Source organism: Jaculus jaculus, chromosome 13 (assembly GCF_020740685.1).
Source record: "Jaculus jaculus isolate mJacJac1 chromosome 13, mJacJac1.mat.Y.cur, whole genome shotgun sequence".
Classification (NCBI taxonomy): domain Eukaryota; kingdom Metazoa; phylum Chordata; class Mammalia; order Rodentia; family Dipodidae; genus Jaculus; species Jaculus jaculus.
The window spans coordinates 66,937,194-66,963,833 of NC_059114.1; the positions used below are offsets into that span (position 1 = coordinate 66,937,194).

At 42.1% G+C, this 26,640-nt stretch overlaps 1 protein-coding gene and 1 non-coding gene across 3 annotated transcripts in view; one reads left to right on the top strand and one right to left on the bottom strand.

Annotated features, from left to right (window-relative positions):
* Prkaa1 (protein kinase AMP-activated catalytic subunit alpha 1) overlaps window positions 1-26,640 on the top strand; it is a 42,509-nt gene that overhangs the window by 2,402 nt on the left and 13,467 nt on the right. The window contains exons 2-5 of one of the 2 annotated variants that reach the window (XM_045133081.1): window positions 14,172-14,313; window positions 16,243-16,336; window positions 21,302-21,446; window positions 25,103-25,190. In XM_045133081.1, coding sequence (XP_044989016.1) covers window positions 14,172-14,313; window positions 16,243-16,336; window positions 21,302-21,446; window positions 25,103-25,190 — 469 coding nt within the window. Of the gene's footprint in view, window positions 1-14,171; window positions 14,314-16,242; window positions 16,337-21,301; window positions 21,447-25,102; window positions 25,191-26,640 lie in introns of those variants that run through there. The other variant, XM_045133082.1, reaches the window with a different exon arrangement.
* LOC123454297 lies at window positions 8,966-9,072 on the bottom strand. The gene has a single exon (XR_006633282.1). It is a non-coding gene; the product is annotated as a U6 spliceosomal RNA (small nuclear RNA).

Here is a 26,640-nt window from a genome sequence, read left to right on the forward strand (position 1 = left end):
TTGCATACACTTTTAATCCCAACACTTGGGAGCTAGAGATAGGAGGATTGCTGTAAGTTTGAGGCCAGCCTGAGACTGCATAGTGAATTCCAGGTCAGCCTGAACTAGAGGGAGACCCTACCTGGAAAAACCAAAAAAATTAAAAAATAAAACTACATAGGTAACAGGCCTTGAGTTAGAGAGAGCACCCACATGGTAGATCTTAGAGTGTAGTAGGGAAGATGTGCACATGGTAGACTCAGAGCTCAGAAGAGAATCATATATGTACTTAAAGTGAGAACTTACCCAAAACTAAAAAGCAGAGGCAGACAGAGAAACCATCCAGTGCAAGAAGCAATAGTATACGCTGTCCCGTGCTGGTATCCATGCGAGATGAGAGGGAGTCCAGAGCCCCCCCACACACACACACTGAGGGTTGTGTCAAGAGAGTGGCTTATTCCTTTTTATTGGGAAAGAGTTTTGCTGTATTGCCCAGGCTCGCCTTGAAATCGCCATCCTCATTGCTTCAGCCTCCCAAGTAGCTGGTGTTTACAGGCACCCCTTTCATTCTTTTGTTTAATTTAGGTAGGCATGTTCCTTTGCTTGTGAACGTTATTTTAGTTTAAAAGCATTAGCAAGGAATGCTCATTGATGCTGCAGATAATGGTAGGGCACTGTGGATGCCCTTACTCCTTCTAAGGACTATGCCAGGAATATGGGGTTCATCACTCCCCTCATAGAGATCTGAGTAGACTCACAGATCTTGGGAGGTAAAAGCCAGAAGGTTAGAAATTCAAAGTCATCCTTGGCTACAAAGCAAGTTTGAGGTTAACCTGGGTTCCATGATATACCCAGTTTTTATATTTTTATGGGAGGAGAAGTCTTTTCTTTTTCTCTTTTTTTTTTTTTTCCATTTGTTTGTTTTTCAAGGTATGGTCTCGTCCAGCCTAGGATGACCTGGAATTCAATATATAGTCTCTGGTAGGCTTTGAACTCAAAGTGATTCTCCTACCTCAGCCTTCTGAGTTCTAGGATTAAATGTGTACGCCACCCAGCAAGGAGAGGTTTTATTTTATGCTTACAATTTCAAGGGGAGTTTCACCGTGGCAGAGAAGAGCAACTAGCGCACATGCTCATACACCAGCGGCAGAGCGAGACCTGTCCTCAAAGCAAAGGAGAGAGGCCTGAGTGAGGTCAGCAGATTGGGAAGGACCACCATTTTATTTTCTGCATTTGACCTACGATGTGACTGTGACATGATGTGATTCTCCCAATGACTGTACTTTTCCTTTTTTTTTTTTCAATTGTATTTTTATTTTTTTTTTCTTTTCACAATTTTTATTAACATTTTCCATGATTATAAAAAATATCCCATGGTATATATTTTATAATCATGGAAAATGTTAATAAAAATTAAAAAAAAAAAAAAAAAAAAAAAAAAAAAAAAAAATTAAAAAAAAAAAAAAAAAAAAAAAAAAAAAAAAAAAAAAAAAAAATATCCCATGGTAATACCCTCCCTTCCCCCCTCCCCCGCACTTGACTGTACTTTTCCTTAAGCTCCATGTCTTCACCCACACATTCCCTTGAAATATCATACTTGTCAGTCAACAACCTTCCAAATATAGAAGGGTCAATATTAGTCAAAGGATCATAAGGCTTCATGGTTAGAATTAAACTTGTTCCCTAAGCCTTTTAGTTGATGTTGGCCAAAATCTTCAGCCAGTTCATTTTCAACTTGCTAAACAGTTAGGATGCTTTTTGCCACTGTAGAGGCCCAGCCGTTCCGTGGTCCTCTCTCCACTGAGAACTTTTACAGCTGTTGTTCAGGGAAGGGAAACGAGGTTGTAGTAGATGGAGTAGTGTAGTCATGTTTTCATAATAGATAAAATTAAGTTTGTAAAAAGAATCATCGGGGCTGAGAAGGTGGATCAATGGTTAAAGTACTTGATTGTAAAACCTGTCAGCCAGGGTTTAATTCCCAGGCTGGATGCAGAAAGTGCAAGCATCTGGTGTTCCTTTGCAGCAGCAAGAGGTCCTGGAGTACCACCTCCCCCCCAACAAATAAATAAAATTATAAAAGAAATGGAAAGAATCATGAAAGGGCTGGGTTGATACCTCAGTGGATCAAATATTTGCTATTCAGCATGGGGTCCAGAATTCTGATCCTAGAACCCATGTAAATGCTGGGGCCAGGGCTCTGATAGCCTTCCTATATTCCCAGCGCTAAGGAGGCAGAGATGGAATTCCTGGAGGAAACTGCCTAGCTAGACTTGCTGAACTGGTGAGCTCTGTCTTCAAGTGAAAGACCATACTAAATAAAGTGGAGGAGGATTGTGGAAGACTGCCCAACGTCAACTTCTGGCCTCCACTGCTCTTGCACACACATTCATGTGCACCTGTACATGTGTACACCATACATATTCAAAAAGTAATCATGGGGCTGGAGAGATGGCTTAGCGGTTAAGCGCTTGCCTGTGAAGCCTAAGGACTCCCGTTCGAGGCTCGGTTCCCCAGGTCCCACGTTAGCCAGATGCACAAGGGGGCGCACGCGTCTGGAGTTCGTTTGCAGAGGCTGGAAGCCCTGGCACGCCCATTCTCTCTCTCTCCCTCTACCTGTCTTTCTCTCTGTGTCTGTCGCTCTCAAATAAATAAATTAAAAAAAAAAAAAGTAATCATGTGCTGGAGAGATGGCTTAGTGGTTAAGCGCTTGCTTGTGAAGCCTAAGGACCCTGGTTCAAGGCTCAATTCCCCAGGACCCACGTTAGCCAGATGCACAAGGGGAGCATGTGTGTGAAGTTTGTTTGCAGTGGCTGGAGGCCCTGGTGTGCCCATTCTCTCTCATTCTTTCTCTGCCTTTCTTTCTCTGTTGCTCTCAAATAAATACATAAAAATAAAAAAAAATTTTTTTTTTTTAAAGTAATCATGCCAGGCCAGGTGGCACATGCCTTTAATCCCAGCACTTGAGAGGCAGAGGTAGGAGGATCACTGTGAGTTCAATGCCAGTCTGGGACTACAGAGTGAATTTCAGGTCAGCCTGGACTAAAGTGAGACCTTCCCTTGAAAAACCAAATTGATAATAATAAAAATAATGATAAGTTGGGCCTGTTGGCTCATACCCAGAACTCAGGAGGCAGAGGTAGGAGGATCATCATGAGTTCGATACCACCCTGAGACTACATAATGAATTCCAAGTCAGCCTGGGCTATAGTGAGACCCTTCCTCAAAAAACCATAAAAAATAATAATTATGAGAAATAGTGTTACTATATTTTTATGTAATCGTGCTAGCATAATAGATATATGTAAATATGTAGGAAATAGCCACCAAATTCAGGTTTACCTGAGGGAAGAAATGGAGAAGGAAATCTGGAGGGATGGTTCAGGGCCTCGTGGTGTTTCTGTAGTATATTGTGTAAGCTGGTGGCACATAGATGGCTCAGTGGTTAAAGCTTGCCAGCAAAGCCTGACGATCTGGTTCCATTTCCCAGTACCCAGTAAATCCAGATGCACAAAGTGGCACGTGCATGAATTCATTTGCAGTGGCTAGAGGCCCTGGTGCATCCATTCTCTCTCTCCCTCTCTCTTCTCTGTCTCTATCTGCTTAAAAATAAATATTTGAAAAAATAAAGTAGCCTTCTTAAATTTCTACTTGTAGATTTTTTCCATCTCCCTCCCTTGCAGTAGTTGTTTCCCTAACCCTTTTAGCAGTGAAGTTTTCTTCCAAATTAGGAGGAGGGGGGGAGTAAATAGTTAGAAGGGTAGAATGCTTTTCATAGAAATTTCTTTCTTTCTTTCTTTTTTTTTTTGTATATTGAGTACTGGGATTAAAGGCAAATATATCTGTCTTTGTGGCATCTCTTGCCTGTTAAAATCCTCTCTCTCTCTTTCTCAGAAGAGTGGAGTTATGAAGGAGAAAGTGAGGTGGGGAGGGAGCTATCATGGTTTATTGTTTATAATTATGGAAGTTGTCAATAATAGAAAATAAAAATTAAAGAGAAAGCAAAGGTAAGGAAAAAATCCTAAGTATGATGTTGCTTCCTTCAGGGTTACATATCTGACAAGATCATTTATTGCAGTATTCTATAGTTAGACCAAGTTGCCTTTAGAGGCAGAGTGTCATGACTGTTTACTTCGTGAATCTGCTGTTCTTGTTAGGAAAACACCAGGAGTGCTGTTACTTTTGCTGAGTGAGGAGCAAGTCTTCCAAGGCCAAAGTGTCTCTGGTTTGCATTTTGTTGCAACACAGGTTTTTTTTTTTTTTTTAATTTACTTATTTATTTGCAAGCAGTGAGAGAGAGAGAGACAGACAGAGAAAGAATGGGTACGCCAGGGCCTCTAGCCACTGCAAACAAACTGAAGATTCATGTGACCCTTGTGCATCTGGCTTACATGGGTCCTGGGGAATCGAACCTGGGTCCTTTGGCTTCATAGGCAAATGCCTTAACCGCTAAGCCATTTCTCCAGCCTAGCTTGTTTTTAAAAAATTATTTTATTGGCCGGGCGTGGTGGTGCACACCTTTAATCCCCAGCACTTGGGAGGCAGAGGTTAGGAGGATCACCATGAGTTCAAGGCCACCCTGAGACTCCATAGTGAATTCTAGGTCAGCCTGGGCTAGAGTGAGACCCTACCTCGAAAAACCAAAACAAAAAGATTATTTTATTGTATTTATCTGTAAATAGAGATAGGGAATGGGTACACCAGGGCCTCTAGTCTCTGCAAATGAACTCCAGACACATGTGCTACTTTGCGCACCTCTGGCTTTATGCAGGTACTGGGGAATCAAACTCTGGTTGTTAGGCTTTGCAGGCAAGGCCTTACCCACTGGCCAATCTCCAGCCTTCAACAGGTTTTTTTGTTTTGTTTTGTTTTTTGTTTTTTGAGGTAGGGTCTCACTCTAGCTCAGGCTGACCTGGAATTCACTCTGTATTCTCCGGGTGGCCTCGAACTCACAACAATCCTCCTCCCGCTGCCTCCCAAGTGCTGGGATTAAAGACGTGTGCTACCACACCTGGGAGTGTTGAGCATTGTGGAGAATAGCAGGTTCTGGAGATGAAGTTGGGGCTTTGATCAGTTCAGTGTGTCACCGAGTGACTGGGGCAGCAGGTACTTGGGTTCCCGCTTAGCTTACTCATTGGAGACTCTGTAGCCCAGTTTTGGTTCTGATACTGTGCTGTTGGGGTAGAATGGGTAGAAGAGCGTGCAACCTTGATCACAATAGCTGTATTTTATCAAGGCACAGATTCCTTAGAGCCGTACTCTATCTGTAAAGTAAGAGAATACTTGCATCATAGATTTATTGTGGGGTCTGAATATGATAATGTAGGTGGTTTTTACCTCCCTCTCTCCCTCCCTCCCTTCCGTCTTTCCTTTCTTTTTTCGAGGTAGGGTTTCACTGTAGCCCTGGCTGACCTGGAATTTACTATGTAGTCTCATAGTGGCCTTGCACTCAAGGAGTCCTCCTACCTCTCCCTCCCTAGTGCTGGGATTAAAGGCATGTGCCACCATGCCCAGCTGTTTTTTCTTTTTCAGGCAGAGTCTCACTCTAGCCCAGACTGACCTGGAACTCACTTTGTAGCCTGAGACTAGCCTCAAACTCATGGCGATCCTTCTCCCTCAGCTTCCCGAGTGCTGGGATTGAATGAAGGTGTGCGCCACCATACTCAGCTTTGGCTTACCTGTTTTTTTTTTTTTTAAACTTAAAAATATTTTATTTATTTATATATTTGAGAGTGCGAGAGAGGTAGATAGAATGGGCACATCAGGGCCTCTAGCCACTGCAAACGAACTCCAGATGCTTGTGCCACCTTGTGCATCTGGCTTTTATGTGGGTACTGTGGAATTGAATCCCGGTCCTTAGACCTTGTAGGCAAGTGCCTTAACTGCTGAGCCATCTCACCAGCCCCCGTTTTTAAAAATATTTTATTTTTATTTATTTATTTGAGAGAGAGATTCAGAAATAGGCAGGTAGAGGGAGAGAGAGAATGGATGCACCAGGGCCTCCAGCCACTGCAAATGAACTCCAGATGCATGCGCCCCCTTGTGCATCTGGCTTATGTGGGTCCTTTGGCTGTTACATTCTTTCCACCATCTCTTCCTCAGTGGACCTGACCCAAGCCTTAGAAGTTGTGATAGAGTTGTTTCACTTAGTGCTAAGCACGCCACTGTTTCTTCTTTTCAGCACTATGGTGACTTTTGAGTCACCCCAGTGGTCACCACCATCTGAGAAGAGAACTTCTCCAACCAAAACTGAGAGTACCATTAATATATGGATATAAGCATAAAAAAAGTGCTTAGAGGGCAGTTTTGGGCCATAGTATTTGCATTTAGCCAGACAACTGGGGCTCATGACCTCCCCAGACATAGGCTTTTGACTAGGTTTTCAGTACCAGACATGTATTCCCTCCCATGGAGCCGGCCTCCAGTCCAGTTCGCATAGACATGCCACTATTGCAACAGTTGGCACATTTGGCCTGGCTGGCCAGTATTAAAGCTTGCAGTGTCCACTGTTGTTTACCACCATTAATAACTTCTGTCTCCCAAAAGGCTGTATACTGCCTTTTAGCTCTTTTCAGCATTCTCATAGCTAGTCAACAGGGAAGAGGTTTCCAGCTCAGGGCAAGCTTGATTACTTAATACCTGCAGCCCAAGGATGTGGACTCTTCAGCAGTAGGGTCTTACCATCTGTTTCTGGTGGGCAACCAAGAGCCTTGGCAACAGCCTGTAGTGTTTTAGGGGAATCAGGGATCTCCCTGGCCAACAGTTCACTAGAAGGTATCCCATCCCTGGTGCTTAAAATTTTCTAATAACAACCTATGGCTTTAGAGTGCACCATTGTCCATGTCCATAGCATACTTGTGTCCATACTCTTTCATTTAAAATGTATATACTATTGGCTAGCAAAGAAGTAGGATTCCATATGGCTTATTGATAATATGTTGAAATGTTTTTTGTTGTTTTTTTCAAAGTAGGTTCTCACCTTTAGCCCAGGCTGACCTGGAACTCATTGTAGCTCCAGGTTGGCCTCAAACTCACAGCAGTCCCCCTATCTTTGCCTCCCAAATGCTGGAATAAGTTTTTTGGTTTTGTTTTTGTTTTTTTCCTGAGGTAGGGTCTAATTCTAGCCCAGACTGATTGGAACTCACTCTGTAATGCTATTTTTGTTTACTCTTAATATTCTGTTTAGTTATTTGCAAGCGGAGAGAGAGGGAATGGATGTGCCAGGGACTCTTGTCACTGCAGACAAACTCCGGATGCCAGGCTAACCTGGAATTCACTATGTAGTCTAAGGGTGAACCTGAACTTACAGTGATCCTCCTACCTTTGCCTCCCAAGTGCTGGGATTAAAGGCTTGCACCACCACATCTGGCTAATGTTATTTTTAATGGTGAATATTTTATAAAATTTATGTTTTAAATATTATATTTTTATTTATTTATTTGAGAGAGAAAGAAAAAGAAAGCGAGCATGACAGGGCATCCAGCCACTGCAGATGAACTCCAGACATACATACCACCTTGTGCATTTGGCTTAAATGGGTTCTAGGGAATTGAATCTGGGTCCTTTAGCTTTACAGGCAAGTGCCTTAACTCTCCAGCCCCATTTTTATTAATTGGTTTTTTTTTTTTTTTACAATTTCATACATGTATTTGATGTATTTGGTTCATATTCATTCCATTACTGTCTGTTATCTACTTTTCTCTCCTGTTGAACCACTTCTTCCCAACAAGTTCCCTTCCTACTTTGGTGTCTACTTACTTATTGGTTTGCTTGCTTGCTTTTTGGGGTAGGGCCTTGTTCTAGCCCAGGCTAACCTGGAATTCACTATATCATCTCAGAGTGACCTTGAACACACAGTGATCCTCCTACCTCAGCTCTCCAAGTACTGGGATTAGAGGTGTACACCACTATGCCTGGTGCTTCTGGCTTTTCATGGGTGCTGGGGAATTGAACCCAGGCAGTCAGGCTTTGCAAGCAAGCATTGAAAAACAAACAAAAAATTTCCCCCTTGCAACAGGATCTCTTATATTGCAGGCTGGCCTTCAAATCCTGATGTTCCTGCTTCTGTCTCTTCAGTGATGGTCACTTCTAAAGTAACGCCACATCATTTTGCTAGAGCAGCAGTACAAAGTGCTAAAAAATACAATATGAGGAAGGTTTTCAGTGGGCAGAAATCCTGTTCTGATGTGGGAGAAAGATTAAGCAGAAGGTTTTCTTTTTCTTTCTTTCTTTATTTTTTTTGTTTGTTTTTTTAAGGTAGGGTTTCATTCACTCCAGCCCTGGCTGACCTTAAATTTACTATGTAGTCTCAGGGTGACTTCAAACTCATGGCATTCCTCCTACCTCTGCCTCCCAAGTCCTGGGATTAAAGGCATGTGCCAACACCTGGAAAGAATGGGAGTTTAAGGGCTGGAGAGATAGCTTAGTGGTTAAGGTGCTTGCCTGCGAAGCCCAAGGACCCATCTTCAACTCTCCAGATCCTATGTAAGCCAGATGCACAAAGGTGAAGCAAGCGCAATGTCGCATATGCCCACTAGGAGGTGCAAGCATATGGAGTTCGATTGAAGTGGCTGAGGCCTTCTTTCCCTCTCTAAAAAATTTTTTGTAATGGAGTTTAAAAACATCACTAGTATGGCAGAATTTATTCAATCTTTTTTTTTTTTTTCTTCATGAAAACATTTTTTTTTTTCGAGGTAGGGTCTCACTCTAGGCCAGGTGGATCTGGAATTCACTATGGAGTCTCAGGGTGGCCTCGAACTCATGGCGATCACCACACCCAGTGTGTTCCATACTTTTATGTGGATGAGAACTTCTTGAGTGACAAAGTTAAAAATCTTTTCATGAGCCGGGCGTGGTGGCACACGCCTTTAATCCCCAGCACTTGGGAGGCAGAGGTAGGAGGATCGCCATGAGTTCGAGGCCATCCTGAGACTCCATAGTGAATTCCAGGTCCTCCTGGCCTAGAGTCAGACCCTACCTCGGAAAATAAAAAAAAAAGGAACACTTCACGAATTTATGTGTCATCCTTGCACATGGGCCATGCTAATCTTCTCTCTCTCATTCCAGTTTTAGTATATGTGATGCCAAAGTGAGCATATCAATCTGTTTTTAAAATAGCACTATACATTGAGGATTCCTCTGATTTATTGAACATTTATTTACGTGTTATTAAAATGATGAATATATGTGTATTATTATACCATGTAATGTCTTCTACAAGACTATCTTTTTTCACTCCCCCCCTTTCTTATAGTGCAGGTTTGCCTTGAATTCACTTTGTAGCTTGAGCGCTTTTTTATTTATTTATTTATTTATTTATTTATTTTTTAAAACAATGTACCAGATTCACAGACTATCTGAAGCTGAGAGGGACAGTAAACTTTTTTTTTTTTAATTTTTAATTTTTTATTATTTATTTGAGAGCGACAGACACAGAGAGAAAGACAGATAGAGGGAGAGAGAGAGAATGGGCACGCCAGGGCTTCCAGCCTCTGCAAACGAACTCCAGACGCGTGCGCCCCCTTGTGCATCTGGCTAACGTGGGACCTGGGGAACCGAGCCTCGAACCGGGGTCCTTAGGCTTCACAGGCAAGCGCTTAACCGCTAAGCCATCTCTCCAGCCCATTGAGCGCTTTTTTAGAAATTGATTTACTTTGTGCATGTTCTGTGTGAGTGTGATGCATTTGCGCCACGGTGCACATGCGCATGTGGTGATAGGACCACTGCAGTTCTTGCTCGCCATCCTGCCCCAGCTCAGGCAGGGCTTCTCCCCGTCACCATCCATTGTTCGTTCGTTCTTTATTTGAGAGAGCAAGAGAGAGGCAGAGAGAGAGAGAGAGAGAATGGGCACACCAGGGTCTCCAGCCACTGCAAATGAACTCCAGGTGCATGTGCCCCCCCCCCCTTGTGCATCTGGCTTATGTGGGTCCTGGGGAATTGAACTGAGGTTCTTTGGCTTTGCAGGCAAATACCTGACCCACTAAGCCATCTCTCCAGCCCCTCTTCCAGCTTTTACAGGGAGATTGAGGAACAAACATGGGAAACTCAGGTTTGAGAGTCAAGTGTTTTATCCATTATGCTGTTTCCCCAGCCCACTTCCCCCCCCCCCCGCCAAGGTAGGGTCTCACTCTAGCCCAGGCTGGCCTGGAATTCACTATGTAGTCTCAGGTGTCAGGGTGGCCAGAATTTACAGCGATCCTACTACCTCTGCTTCCCGAGTGCTGGGATTAAAAGCGTGCCCAGCTGTAAACTCTTGATTTTGAGAATCCTGGGATTATAGGTGGGTGCCACCACACTGGTGTGTATGTGCTGGAGACCAAACCCAGGGCCTTCTGCATGTAAGGCAAGTAGTCTGCCAACTGAGCAACATCCCCAGACCACTGAAAGAATTTTTTTTTAAGAAAAAAATGTTAAATTTCTTTGTCTGGAAAAAGCATGCTTTTTTTTGGTCAGAAAAAAAGAGTTTATTTTGGCTTACATATTTAAGGGGAACCTTTGTGATGGCAGAGTAAAACATGGCATGAACAGAGACTGGCCAATATCAGGTGGACAACAGCAGCAGGAGGGTGCACTAAACACTGGCAAGGAGAAGCTGGCTCTAACATAAACCTGCCCCCAACAACACCCTCCATCAAGGGTCCAATTTCCAAATTGCTTACCAACTGGGGATCAAGTATTCAAGACATGAGGTTATGAGGGACACCCAATTCAAACCACCATACTCAATGTAAAAGCATACATTTTGAATATTTATTTATGAGAAAGAGGATGAAAGAGGCAGATACATATGTGTGTGTGTGTGTGTGTGTGTGTGTGTGTGTATAGAGAGAGAGAGAGAGAGGAGGGAGGGAGGGAGGAAGAATAGGCACAACAGGGCCTCTAGACACTACAAATGAACTCCAGGCACATGTGCCACCTTGTGCATCTGGCTTTATGAGGGTATTGGGAAATTGAACCTGGGTCTTTTGTCTTTGGAGGCATGTGACTTGACCGCTAAGCCATCTCTCCAGCCCTAAAGCATGCATTTTTTGGTTTTTATTTTTAAAGAAGAGGGGGAGAGAGAATGGGTGTGCCAGGGCCTCCAGCCACTGCAAAAGAACTCCAGACTCATGCGCCACCTTGAGCATCTGGTTTATGTGGGTTTTGGGGTGTTGAACATGGGTCCTTTGGCTTTATAGGCAAGCACTTTAACCATGAAGTCTGTCTCTCCAGCCCCCAAAGCATGCCACTTTGAACTGCTGTCCTGTGCCATTCACTGGCTTTGTACCTTTGGGCAAGTGAATCAGATACCCTCCACAAACTCATGTGCTTTGCATGATTAGTCCTCCGTTAGTGGCAGTTTGGGTGGTGGGGCCTTGCCAGAGGAGGTGTGTTTCTAGGTGTGGGCTTTGGAGTGTTAAGCCAGCTTCCCCTGTCAGAGCCTGGCTACTCTCTTGCTGCTATTCTCCACCTGCTCTGGCAAGAAGCGATGTTCAGGCCGCTCATCATGCTTTCTTTGCCATCATGAGACGCCCTCTTGAGACCGTAAACCAAAATAAAACCTTTCATCAGCTGCTTTTGGTCAGGTATTTGTCTCAGCAACGTGAAGGTAATTGCAACAAGAAGTTTTTTGTTTGTTTGATTGGTTTCCGAGATAGGGTCTCACTCTAGCTCCGGCTGACCTGGAATTCACTGTGTAGTCTCAGGGTGGCCTCAAACTCATGACAGTCTTCCTACATCTGCCTCCTGAGTATTGGGATTAAAGGCATGCACCACCACGCCCAGCAGCAGCAAGCTATTTTATCTTTGTGACCCCCTTCCTGTTTCCTTCAGAGTGTTGCTTATCTTCCAAGTTTGATGAGAGCTAGAGCTTGTTTGGATACAAAGTACACGATATTAATAAGTAAAGTATATGCCTTAATTATATACATATACATATACATACATATACACACACACACACACACACACATATATATATATATATATATATATATATATTTTTTTTTTTTTTTTTGGTTTTTCGAGGCAGAGTCTCATTGTAGCCCAGGCTAATCTGAATTTCATTATGAAGACTCAGGCTGGACTCAAACTCATAGCAATTCTCCTATCTCTGCCTCCCAAGTGCTGGATTAAAAGCATGCGCCACCACACCTGGCCCAATTTTTTAATATTTATTTGTGCATATGTGTGTCTGTATGTGTATGGGCGTGCAGAGCTTCTTGATGCTGTAAAAAGAGCACGAGACACTTGTGCCACTTTTTGTGTCCAGCTTGTGTTGATGGCATTGGAATTGAATTTGGGCCAGCATGCTTTTACAAGCAAGAACCTTTATCCAGAGCCGTCTCCCCAGTTCCCTTTTCTTGTTGTCTTTGCAGATCTGAGCTTGCTATTAGCAGTTAAGTCGCTGTACTTAATTGTATCTAATTGGTCCTAGAAGTTGGAGGACCCTCCTTAGAAAGTACGGTTTACTTGGCTCTATGCTCATTTCAGCTCTGAGCGCAGCCTCTGTTTTGTTTTTTTTGGTTTTTTTTTTTGCTTTGTTTTGTTTTGTGTTTTGAGGTAGGGCCTCACTCTAGCTCAGGCTGCTGTGGAATTCACTATGTACTCTCAGGATGACCTCGAACTCATGGTGCTCCACCTACCTCTGCCTTCCAAGTGCTGGAATTAAAGGCGTGCACCACCATGCCCCACAGCCTCTTCTTGCTATATTGTTTTCTGTACACTCCTTGTCTCCTTACTATATCATACTTCAGAACAATCATAGTTTGTTTTCAGAATTATGATTCTGTAAATATTATTTGCTAAACCATGAACGATGTTTCATTTCTTATAGAATTTTTCATTTTTTTCCTAGCGTTAACAAACTACCTTACTTTTTCTCATTTTCTTTGAATTTATTGCCAAATTTCTCACATTTCTAGGCCTTTACAAAAGTCTTGTCGAACAATGTTCCATACTTTCAAAGCTGTAATTTATATTATCCACCCCTTACCCCAAGGTAACTCTCTCAGATTCTGTTGCTTTCTTATCTGGACCTTCTCAACACCTGTTACCTATAACTTTCCTGTATCACCATTTGGAAGATTTCTCTTAATTGTCTTCATGTATTGGGTCCCACTCATTTTTCCCACCTTTCATTATTTTTTTAAATTTACTTACTAGAGAGAGAATGGGTGTGCCAGGGCCTGTAGCCACCGCCAATAAACTGTAGACACATGCACCACAATGTGCATCTGGCTTATGAGGGTTCTAGGGAATTGAACCTGAGTCCTTAGGCTTTGCAGGCAAACACCTTAATGACTAAGCCATGTCTCCAGCCTTTTTGTTCATTTGTTTGTTTGTTTGTTGAGGTAGGGTCTCATTCTAGTCCAGGCTGACCTGTAATTCAGTATATAGTCTCAAGTTGGTCTCAAACTCACAGTGACCCCCAACATCTGCCTCCCAAGTGCTGGGATTAAAGATGTGTGCCTCCATGCCCAGCTATTTTTTTAAAAATATTTTATTGTTATTTGCAAGCAAAGAGAGATAGGAGACAAAATGGTCACACCAGGGCCTCCATCCATTGCAAATGAACTTTAGATGCAATGTCGGCACCACTTTGTGCATCTGGCTTTACATGGGTACTGGGGAATCAAACCTGGGTCATTGTGCTTTGCAGGCAAGCACCTTAACTCACTGAGCCATCTCTCCAGCTCCTAATTTTTTTTTTAAAAAAAGTATATTTTTTGAGTTAAAGTCTCACTCTAGTCCAGCCTGACCTGGAATTCACTCTGTAGTCCCAGGCTGGCCTCAGACTCACAGGGGTCCTTCCAAATTATGCCTCCTGAGTGCTGGGATTAAAGTCATGCGCCACCATGCCCAGTTTATTCTATATTTCTTTTTTTTTTTTTTTTTTTTGGTTTTTCGAGGTTGGGTCTCACTGTGGTCCAGGCTGACCTGGAATTAACTCTGTAGTCTCAGGGTGGCCTTGAACTCACGGTGATCCTTCTACCTCTGCCTCCCAAGTGCTGGGATTAAAGGCGTGTGCCACCACGCCTGGCTTATTCTGTATTTCTTAAGCATGTGAACTTTCAAGGACATAATTGGGAAAAGAGAAAAATAAAGTAATCCTTCAAAAGTATTTTCAGGGAATGCTTAGGTTATTATTCCTAAAATACGTTTATACATTATTAACAAAACCTAGTACTAACTTATTAATTCTGTTTTTCCTACAGTTGGTAAACATGAATTGACTGGGCATAAAGTTGCTGTGAAGATACTGAATCGGCAGAAGATTCGAAGCCTTGATGTGGTTGGAAAAATCCGCAGAGAAATTCAGAATCTCAAGCTCTTCAGGCATCCTCATATAATTAAACTGTAAGCCCAGTTGTCTGTTTGTCCTTGGTTAGCCTACTTACTCTGACAAGTGAGAAAGGACCGATATTGCTTCCTGTTTCCTTCCTGCTTATGTATTTATCTAACCTCATTCATTGTCAGTTACACCTGTCTTCATATTTTAACCATGTGCATATTACCAAACTCCTGTTCTTTCTTGGTTATGCGACAGATGCACTTCTGACATATAATGTCCAGTGCTTCTGTTGCTGTATATAGGACCACTGATTTGCTAGTAAAAACCTTAGCATGTGTGAGGCCTGGGATTAGATACCTCAGTACCATCAAAATACATTTTAAAGCAAAATATTCTTGGCTTACAAGTGTCCACATGTAGCGATTATTAGCCTTACTAGACAATGCACTGGAAATGGTTTCCCTCACACTGCTTATGTCTGATCATACAAGTAACAGTATGTCAGTAATAGTCTTTTGTTGTTGTTGTTACTGTTTTGTTTGTTTTTGGAGGGAGAGTCTTGCTCTAGCTCAGGCTGGCCTGGAATTCACTATGTATTCTCAGGGTGGCCTTGAACTCACAGCAATCCTCCTATCTCTGCCTCCCCAGCGCTGGGATTAAAGGTGTGTGCCACCACGCCCAACAGAAAGAGAGAAAATGCACACACCAGGGCCTCTAGCCACTGCAAAGTACTCTAGATGCATGTGCCACTTTGTACATTGTGGCTTTTCTGTGGGTCCTGGGGAGTTGGATTTGGGTTGTTGGGCTTTGCAGGCAAGTGCGTTAACTGCTGAGCATCTCCAGCCCGGGAATCATCTTACTGTTGCTTTGACTTGCCAGTTGCAAGGCTTACAGGTCACTTACACATTGCTCAGCTCCTGCTTCATCATGCCAGCTCTATCTTAAAGTTGCCTGAACTTTTCTCTTGAGCTGGCTGGCTCAAAATTTGTCTTGCATCTGCCTCTTGTATTCATTAAAGTGGTTTTAAAATATAACCTATATGCTGATGGCCTGAACACACATTTCTTGCTTTGGAAACCTTCTCTTACTTTGCATCTCCATTTGGATGTTCATGTAGCATTTTCACACTGTGAGTGGTCAAATCTCATCTTGCTTTTACCCCCTCAGTTTTCACCGTTGAAGTTAATAGCCAGTTGCCCAGGACAGAAACTTAGGAGCCATTTTTAACTTTGTGTTTCTTTTACTTCCCACTATCCATTCCACCTCTTCAGTATATCTCTGTTTCTCAGTCCTTCATCACACATCAGATTGGTGTGACCTGCCCATCTCCGTAGACTGTTGTAGCCGAGCTTCCACCTTTAGCATCCAGTCAGTTCTTCGTACTGCTGCCACCTTTTCAATACACAAGTCACATGACTCTGAAAACCTTCCGTAGATTTCATCCCCCTTTGAGTAAAAACTAACATCACACTAACATTATAGAGTATGACATTTCTGTGGCTTTTGACCTGGAGTGACACCTTTGGCTTCAATCCTGTTTCTCCCCCAGCTTATTCTGCTCTTGCCTTACCATTCCTTGAACACGCACGTGCCGCTGAGGCTCATCTTCGCCCTGCAGTTCCCTCTGCCCGCTTCCCCTTCCTCAGCGACGGAGTTTCCCCCCTGCCCTCCCTCCCTCCCTCCCTCCCTCCCTCCCTCCCTCCCTCCCTTTAAGCTCTGATCATGATACTGTAGTAGTGGTCTTCCTTGAGTACTCTGTGTGGAAGAGTTTGCTTTATTTCTCTTCACCGCATGTTCTCACCTAAAATCATGCTTACTTATTTCCTGTTTCCTGGCACCTGGAACAAGAACACCCCAAAAGCAGATAATTTGTTTTTTTTTCCCGTTTTCCTAGCTGTTAGCACAGTACCTGGTATATTATAGGTGATTAGTAACTATTTATTGAGCAATGAATACACGTTTTAATATTAGTAGACAATGTTTTCTCTCACCAGGTACCAGGTCATCAGTACACCATCTGATATTTTCATGGTGATGGAATATGTCTCAGGAGGAGAGCTATTTGATTATATCTGTAAAAATGGAAGGGTAAGCAGTTCTCATTTCATCCTGTACATATTTTATAACTCGCTTTTACCCCTGATTTGCATCAAAATGTCAGAAAACATTTTTACAAGATCAGCTATTTGTTTGGGATAGGCCACTTAAGCTAGAAAGCATCCCCTTATCTACAGATGTGGAAATTGAGCCTCATGGTTTGTATATCTGCTCAAGGTCACATGACTTTATTAATGATGTAGTTGAAGTGAGAACTTAAAATTCATAAACCTCAGACTTATGCTTTTGGAATATACAAATGTTTTTTAAATTTATTTTATTTATTTGAGAGAGAGAGGGAGAAAGAGGCAGATAGAGAAAGAATGTGCATGCCAGAGCCTTCAGCTGCTGCAGATGAACTCCAGACACATGTACCACCTTGTGAATCTGGCTGATGTGGGTCCTGGGGAATTGAACCTGGGTGCTTTGGCTTTGCAGGCAAGTGCAAGTACCACTAAGCCATCTCTCCAGCCCTACAAATGATTTCAATAAGGATCTTAAAGTATCTTATATTATTCCTTATAAAATATATTATTAAATACTTAAAGAAGTTGGATGTGGTGGCTCATGCCTTTAATCCCAGCACTTGGGAGGCAGAGGTAGGAGAATACCATGAGTTTGAGGCCAGCCTGAGACTACAGAGTGAGTTCCAGGTCAGCCTGGGCTAGAAAGAGAGAGAGACCCTATCTTGAAACCCACCATCTCACCAAAAAAAAGAAAAGAAAAAACCAAAACTTAAAGAGCCAGGCCTTGTTGGTCAACCCTGGCTATATTTCAGTTGTATTGAGTTTTTGGTTTTGGAAATCTGATGTACCTAGACTAGTAAGAACAGGCTCCGTACAGGAATTAGACATCTGGAAAGAACTTTGGAGGACAGTTTGAATAGGAGTGTCAGGTACAGATGCAGACATGGGACAGTCCCCTGCCCTGTACTCGTTCATGCCCGGGTTATCTGATGTGCAGCAGTTCTGTTCTAAAAGACCTGTGTAGCACTGAGAAACAACTTCATACTCCAACCTAAGGCGATCTGTGTTCATTCATCCAATGTGGCGTATTTGTTTACTCTAAATCAAACTCATTAACCAAGTTAACCTTGACTTTATTGTTTAGCATGGTTCATTTCTATTCATGCATTCCCATTCTCCCCCAGCCTCCACTTCCATCTCCTAGCAAGAATTCTGCCTAAAAAATACAGACAGGCACAACTTGAATTAACATCTTGTTGTTTTAGCTGTCTTTCTTCCACTTTTCATTTGTCATTTTATTCACTGGGGCAGTGACTTCAGTTTTACCTTTCGAATGCTGAGACCGCAGCTGCCACCTCATATTTGGGAGGTGTCACTTGTTTTCTGAAACTCTTGATGTTTGGCTCTTTTGGTTCTGCTGATGTAACCTACTGGCAGAGAGGAAATTTTTTTTTTTAAGCTGTCTTTTTAGTTTTTGTATCTTCTATGCGTTCTGACCACCAGTTTTTCCTGTTCGTTTATTTTTCTGTCTTTCGAGCATGGCCGCCCTTCCTCAGATCTGTGGTGACTCTTGATTATCCACTTACTTTTCAGAATGAAGTACTAAATGCTAGATTCAAAACAGTAAAATTGTTGATTGGTAGGCCTTCCTGTAGCTTGAATTGTCCGATCACTGTGCATTTTGTTAGGGTAACACTTTCCTTATGACAAGTGTTTCTTCCTGGACTTGCTGTTGCTACGGAAGAAACCTTCCAATTTTCTTGAAGGTGGTAGTTTGGCTGCCAGTGCTGCAGGACTTGAGCTGGGGCGTGGGTGCCAGGCGCTCTAGTTAGTTGGTATGATGTCACTTAATCCATGCTTCTTCACAAAGTCGCATTCCTGCTGTGGTGTCCTTGAGACATAGGTCTTATGCCCCTTAAGTAAAGGCTTGTTTAAAAGCTGCTTACCTCAACCAGTTGTCTGGTTTATAGCCTACCTTTCATTCTGCCTCCAGAAGTTCCTGGTGCTCCAGTGGCCTGGCCTTCCCAGGATGTGCACATGAGTGGATTTCTGGGCACGGGCTCAGGTCTCACTGTTATCTTATTGCTAGAACTTTCCATTTATCTGTTGTCAAGGTAACTTCCTGATGGCTACTGCCTCTTGCCCCACACCCCCTTTTTTTGTGTTTATATGCCTCTTTTTCACTGAGGTCATCTTAATGATATTTAAGGAATGGAGGAAAAAGATCCAGTCGGTAATGTCTACTAACTGGAAATACACCTCATGTTTTCTAAGCTTCCTTTATAAATATCTCTGCAATTATCTGTACTGTATTTTTTTTTGTTGTTTTCCTTTTTTTTTCAAGGTAGGGTCTTACTCTAGCTCAGGCAGACCTGGAATTCACTCTGTAGTCTCAGGGTGGCCTCGAACTGTCACCAGTCATCCTACTTCTGCCTTCTGAGTGCTAGGGTTAAAGGTGTGCACCACCATGCCCCGCTCTGTATTGTTTTTGTTTTGTTTTTTTGGTTTTTTGAGGTAGGGTCATATTCTAGCCCAGGCTGACCTGGAATTCACTATGGAGTCTCAGGGCGGCCTCGAACTTACGGCAGTCCTCCTACCTCTGCCTCCCGAGTGCTGAGATTAAAGGCATGTTCCACCATGACCAGCTGTATTGTATTTTTATAAATAAAGCATTTTTTTGTAACCCACCTTATTTTGCATCTTAAATTTGGTTAAATTTTTTTACTCATATTTTGAAGATTGTCTTTTTTTTAAATAAACCTCTTCTTAAAAGAATAAAGATATTAAGATATTAGTTTTTGTATTATTTTTTCTGGAAAAGGAGCATCTCTTATAGCACCTTAACTTAATTAGTAATTTTGAGTGTTTTTATTTGGGGGTGGGGTTTGAGGTAGGGTCTCACTCTAGCCCAAACTGACCTGGAATTCACTATGTAGTCTTAGGGTGGCCTCACACTTATGGTGATCCTCCTACTTCTGCCTCCCAAGTATGGAGACTGAAAGTGTGCACCTCCATGCCCAGCTTCAGCAGTTGTAATTTGACTCTCAAAAGATATTAGAGGCTGGGGAAATGGCTTAGCAGTTAAGGCATTTGCCTGCAAAGCCTATGGGCTCTACCCCAGGATTCATGTAAGCCAGATGCACTATGGGGTACACATGTCTGAAGTCTGTTTGCAGTGGCTGGAGGCCCTGGCATGCCCATTCTGTCTTTTTCTCTCCTTCTTCCTCTCTCTCTCTCAAATAAATAAATAAAATAAATAAAAATATTTTTTTTAAAAAAGAAGATATTACTGGTTTCTCTCTTTTCCATGAGTGTTTATGGCATTAAAGGTGAGGAGTTCTGGTTTTAGAACACTGTTTCATGAACTGCTAGAGGATTGCTTGTGCAAGTTCTTCACATAAAGTAGGTTATTTATTAAATTATTAAGTGGGATTTCATGGGATCAGGTATGTACTAGTTGTTAACATTTGTGTTGAAAAAATATAAAATAAGAAAATGTGGAGAGGGGAGTTTAAAATATTTATTTTTTTTTAAACAGCCCCTTACGTATCCCAGGCTATAGCCTCAAACTTGCAGTGTTAACTGAGAATGGCCTTGACTGTCCGCTTCTCCTGCCTCTACTACCCTAACTTTAGTGCAGCCCCAGCACTATGCCGAGATTCTAAGTGTGTCACTGCACCCGTTTCTGTGATCCTAGGGATCAGATGCCATAGCTCTAAGCATCTACTGAGTGCCTTTTTTTGGTTTTCTGATGTAGGGTCTCACTCTAGCCCAGGCTGAGCTGGAATTCACTGTGTATTCTCAGGGGGTCCTCAAACTTTCGATCTTGGTATGATGTCACTTAATCCATGCTTCTTCACAAAGTCGCATTCCTGCTGTGGTGTCCTTGAGACATAGGTCTTATGCCCCTTAAGTAAAGGCTTGTTTAAAAGCTGCCTCCCGAGTGCTGGGATTAAAGGTGTGATCCATTACGCCTGGCCTGTTTATTTATTTGAGAGAGAGAAACAGGCAGATAGAGAGAGAGAATGGGTGCACCAGGGCTTGTAGCCACTGCAAACGAACTCCAGATGCATATACCACCTTGTGCATCTGGCTTTACATGGGTACTGGGGAACTGAACCTGGGTCCTTTGGCTTTGCTGGCAAGCACCTTAACTGCTAAAACATCTCTTCATCCCCTTGATGTATTCTTTTATTGCCTTATTTTATCAAGTGCATTAGGGCCTTTTTTTTCACTCATTGCTATATTATCAATACCTAAATTGTGTAACATACTTTAAGGTGTTCATAAATATTAAGAGTGAAATGTAAAGCCAGATGTAAAAAGTGGCACATGAATTTGGAGTTCATATGCAGTGGCTAGAGGGTCTGGCATGCATTTTCTCTCTCCCTCTCTTTCTCTCTCTCACTCTCTCTCTCTCTCTCCCTCCCTCCCTCCCTCCCTCTCTCTCTCCCTCCCTCTCTCTTGTGTCTTGATCTCTTTGCTTTCAAATAAATAAAACATTTTTAAAAAGGTAAAAAAAAAAAAAAAGAGTGAATGGTTAGAGCCGGGTGTAGTGGCTCATACCTTTAATCCCAGCACTTAGTAGATAGAGGTAGGTGGATCGCTGTGAATTCAAGCTCAGCCTGGGTTAGAGGGAGCCCTACGTCAAAAAACAAGCAGGAGTGAAGAGTCAGACATTTCTAGTTTGTAGTAGAAAACATGGCTAGTTTCATTTGGAAATAGATGCTGAGTGTGGAGGAAGGCATGGTTTTAAATGTGAACCTGTGCAAAAATAGAGTTAGGAAGTTGAGTTGTTAGTGGAGGTTGTCAGACCCTCTTAGCATTTCTGTTCCTTTGTTTATATCTCCTCCCCATTTCAGAAGTATCTTGTGAGTGAAATTTATTTGGAAGGCTTCATGGCTTATGATCATTTATAAGCTGGAGAATTATAGGTAGGAGAGTTTATTTTGGAAGGTATATCCTTAAGATACTTTTCTACTCTTCTTAGCTGGATGAAAATGAAAGTCGGCGTCTGTTCCAGCAAATCCTTTCTGGTGTGGATTATTGTCACAGGCATATGGTGGTCCATAGAGACTTGAAACCTGAAAACGTCCTGCTTGATGCACACATGAACGCAAAGATAGCTGACTTTGGTAAGGACATTGTAAATATGTTTGTTATGTTTATTAAAGAATGTAAGTCGCATTCTTCAGATAGATTTTATATAGTAGGCTGTGTATTCTAATTTGTCAGTAACATTAGAGCCAGGTATGGTGGCATATGCCTGTAACCCCAGCACTCGGGGCATGGATGCAGGTAGAGTCAGGCCAGCTTGGGCCATGTAGTAAGACCCTGTCTTAAGAAAATCAAATTCTAGATTAGGAAACATCTTATAGAAATGAATTTGTTTTTCCTTTATTCCATTTACAAATTGCCATTGCTTTAATGTATATTTTCTACATTAACATATAACTATATATTTCTTTTCCTTTTATAAAACTTTTTTTAATTGATAACTTCCATAACTATAGACAATAAACCATAATTCTCTCCCCTCCTCCACTTTCCCCTTCACAAATGCATTCTCCATCATATCCCCTCCCCTTCTCAATTAGTCTCTTATTTTGAAGTCTTCATCTTTTCCTCCTTTTATGAGGGACTTGTGTAGGTAATACCAGGCACAGCAAGATCATGGATATCCAGGCCATTTTGTGTCTCGAGGAGTGCATTGTAAGAAATCCTACCTTTTCTTTACTCTTACATTCTTTCTACCACCTCTTCCTCAATGGACCCTGAGTCTGGAAGTGTGATACAGATATTTCAGTGCTGAACATTCCTCCATTTGTTTTTTTTTTTTTTTTTTTTTTTTTTTTTGGTTTTTCGAGGTAGGGTCTCACTCTAGCCCAAGCTGACCTGGAATTCACTTTGGAGTCTCAGGGTGGCCTCAAACTCACGGCAATTCTACCTCTGCCTCCTGAGTGCTGGAATTAAAGGCGTGCCATTTTGGGTTTTTTTGAGGCTCACTCACGCCCAGACTGACATAGTGTTCACTCTGTCAGTCCCAGGCTGGCCTTGAACTCACAATGATCCTCCTACCTCTGCCTCCTAAGTGCTGGGATTAAAGGCATGCCCCACCATGCCCAGCTATTTACTTATTTTCAAGATGAGAAAAGGAGAGAGAGAGAATGAATGGGCATGCCAGGCCCTCTTGCCACTGCAAATGAACTCCAGATGCATGTTCTACTTTGTGTGTATGTGTGGCTTTATGTTGGTACGAGGGATTTGACCCTGGACCATCAGGCTTTGCAAGCAAGAGCCTTTAACCACTGAGCCAACTCTCTAGATTATATAGCCCAAGCTGGCCTTAAACTTGCTATGTAGCTGAAAACGACCTTGAACCTTTCCTAAATTTTTTTGTTTATTTATTTTTTCATTATTATTATTATTATTATTATTTTTTTTTTTTGAGGTAGGGTTTCACTCTGATCCAAGCTGACCTGGAATTAACTGTGTAGTCTCAGGGTGGCCTTGAATTCATGACAATCCTCCTACCTCTGCCTCCCAAGTGCTGGGATTAAAGGCGTGCACCACCACGCCCAGCTTTTTGTTTATTTTTATTTATTTATTTGATAGTGACAGACAGACAGAGAAAAGAGGTAGAGAGAGAGAGAATGGGTGCATCAGGGCCTACAGCCACTGCAAATGAACTCCAGATGTATGTACCTCCTTGTGCATCTATCTGGCTTACGTGGGTACTAGGGGATTCGAGCCTTGAATTGGGGTCCTCAGGTAAGTGCTTAACTGCTAAGCCATCTCTCCAGCCCCTAAGAAAAAAATGTTTAATATTTATTTATTCAATTGCAAGGAGAGAGAAAGAATATGGATTACTAGGACATCTAGCCACTGCAAACGAACTACAGATTGATGTACTTCCTTACACATCTGGCTCTGCTGTGTGGATACTAGGGAATGGAACCTGGGTCATCAGGCTTTGTAGGCAAGGGCTTTAACTGCTGAGCCATCTCGCTAGCCCCGACCTTGAACTCTTTTTTTTTTCTTTTCAACTTTTCTTTATTAACAACTTCCATGACCAACCTTGAACTCTTGATCCTCCTACCCTTGCCTTCCAGTTGCTGTGATTATAGATAGGCATGTACAGTCGATCTGGCTTAATTTTTATTTTTTTAAAAAATATTATTCATTTACTTATTTGAGAGGGGCTTGGATAGGGAGAGTGTGCCAGGGCCTCCAGCCACTGCAGATGAATTCCAGACACATGTGCCACTTTGTACATCTGGTTTACGTGGATCCTGAAGAATTGAGCCTGGGTCCTTAGGCTTTGCAGGCAAGTGCCTTAACCACTGAACTATTTCTCTAGTCCAATTTTCATTTTTTGAAGCTTAGGCTAGCCTAGACCTCTGGAACCTAAGCTGGCAAATTGAGAAGATTTTCTGTTGTTGGTCTTGAGATGGGCTTTCACATGTGTTCCAGCCTAGACTGGGACTTACTCTGTAGCTCAGCCTGGCCTCAAAACTCAAGCTCCCTTTCCCTTAGCTTTCCCACTGCTGGGACTATAGGTCTGCATCACCTTGCCTGGTGCTAAAGACATTATGAAACCCAAAAGAAGCTGGGCGTGGAGGTGCATGCCTTAATCCCAGCATTTGGGAGGCAGAGTAGGAGGATTTCTGTAAATTACAGGCCACCCTGAGACTACAGAGTGAATTCCAGGTCAGCCTGGAGTAATTGGCTAGAATGAGACCCTACCTTGAAAAACCAAAAAATAAAAATAAATACATAAAACCCAAGAGAAAAATGAGTTCAAAACAACCCCCCCCCCCAAAAAAAACCCAGCACTCAGAATCTCTGAAACTATTTTTTTTTTTTTTAATAACATTATCCAATGAGAGAAAAAGCTTGTAAGTCTTTCCTCAGTTTTGTGTGCATGTGTTAATTACTGGCAGTGTCAGCCATTCTGTTGTGTTTTATTTTGGAACTGGCAAATTATTTGACTAAAGAACAATTTTCCTTTTTGAGGAAAACTGACAAAATTTTCAGACTCACGAGTATTGTTGGTCTTACGATGGAGTTTCACAAGTATTCCAAGCTAGACTGGAACTCACCATGTTGTCCAGTCTGGCCTCAAACTCTTGGTACTTTTCCTATCTCAGCCTGTTAAGTGCTGGGATTACAGACATAAAAGACCATGCTGGGGCTGAGGAGATGGCTCTGTGGTTAAAGGTGCTTGCTTGAAAAGTCTTCCCATCTAGGTTTCATTCCCTAGTACTTATGTAAAGTCAGATGCACATCTGGGGTGGTGCATGCATCTGGAATACGTTTACAGTGGCAAGAGGCCCTGGCATGCCCATGCATTCTCTCTCTTTTTACTCCTGTCTGTCAGATAAATAAATTTAAAAAAATTAATACAAAGAAACTATGTTGGACTGTATTTCTTTTTATAGAGTCAGAGCAGGTTTAATAGAAACATTCAACTTGAATCTTCATATTCATCTGTTTAAGACTATCTTCCCTAGTAGTGTGTATATTATTAAAATGTAACCATAGTAATTTTATTTTAGCAAGCAAAATTACTGGTAGTTTAATACATGCTCATTATACTCTTAAATATTGAAATAGACTACACATTATAGGGCATAATGGCAAAATATTTGAGAATAAAGACAGATCTTTTTAAAGCAAGGAACAAAATAAATGATCACTTACTACAGTAAGGCAAACTTATTTTATTGTTTAATAGTTTTTGTTTTCTTGTCCTTGGGAAATCTTGAGTAGCTGTTTTGTACACTTTCAGGTCTTTCAAACATGATGTCAGATGGTGAATTTTTAAGAACAAGTTGTGGCTCACCGAACTATGCTGCACCAGAAGTAATATCAGGAAGGTAGTATTTGACACCCTCCGTGCATTCATAACTGTGTTTCCTTAGATTTTTGTTCAGCTCTAGTGTGCTGTATCATTCTAGTGAAAGGAAAGAGAAAGTCTAAGAAAACCTGTAGATTTTCTGCTGTTAAAATAAAGCAAGTGAATAAGGTTAAGGTCTCCATTTCTAGGGGTTAACTTTAGGTCAGTCAGCATGCTAAAGTAGTCAGGATAAGCTGGACATGGGCGTACTTGGGAGGCAGAGGTAGCAGGATCACCACGAGTTCAAGGCCAGCCTGGTAGTACAGAGTGAGTTCCAGGTTGGCCTGGGCTAAAGTGAGACCCTACCTTGAAAAACAAAAGCAAAAACAAACCAAAAAAGTAGTTAGAGTAGATACTTGATTTTTTTTTCCCTGGTGTAAGACATTGAAGGGTTAAAGCTAGGGAATTTTAAAGATAGATTCTGAAAACTTGAACATAGAAATACGTAGTACTTAGAAATGGCTTACTGTAGGCTGGGGAGATGCTCAGTGGTTAAAGGTGTTTGATTGAAAAGCCTGCCAGCCCAGGTTCAGTTCCCCATTATGCATGTGAAGCTGGGTGCACAAGCGAGGGAGAGGCAAGAGGCCTGGGTATGCCCATTCCCTCTTTCTCTAATAAGCAAGTAAAAATAGTTTTGAAAAAGAAATGGCCCACTGTTTATTTAGATGAAGAATAAAATGTAACATGGGGATGGGGTGATGGCTTATTTGTTAAAGGCATTTAGTTGCAAATTCTGCTGCTGGGTTCAATTCCCCAGTACCCACATAAAGCCACATGCACATAGTGCATGCTTCTGGAGTTTGTTTGAAGGGGCAAGAGGCCCTGGTGCACCCTTACCTCTCTCTCTCTCAAATAAATAAATAAATAATAAACATAATGTGTTAGACATGAAGGTATACGCCTCTAATTCCTTTGAAAGGCTGAGGCCAGCCTGGTCTATATAATGTAGCAAAATACTATCTCAAAAAATAAAACAGCCAGGCATAGTGGTGCACGCCTTTAATCCCAGCACTTGGGAGACAAAGGTAGGAGGATCATCATGCGTTTGATGCTACCCTGAGACTATTCTAGGGCAGCCTGGACTAGAGTAAAACCCTACTCAAAAAAAAAAAAAAGAAAGAAAGAAAGAAAGAAAAAAGAAATAAAAACAAACTGGGGCTGGAGAGATGGCTCAACAGTTAAAGGCACTTGCTTACAAAGCCTAATGGCCCAGATTCGATTCCCCAGTACTCATGTAAATCCAGATGTATGAAGTGGTGCATATGTCTGGGGTTTGTTTGCAGTGGCAAGAGGCCCTGGTATACCCATACTCTTGTCTTCTCTGTCTCTGTCTTTCAAATAAATAAATAAATTTTAAAAATAGGCCAGGTGTGGTTGAACACACCTTTTATCCAAGTACTCAGAGGCAGAGATAGGAGGATCTCTTGTGA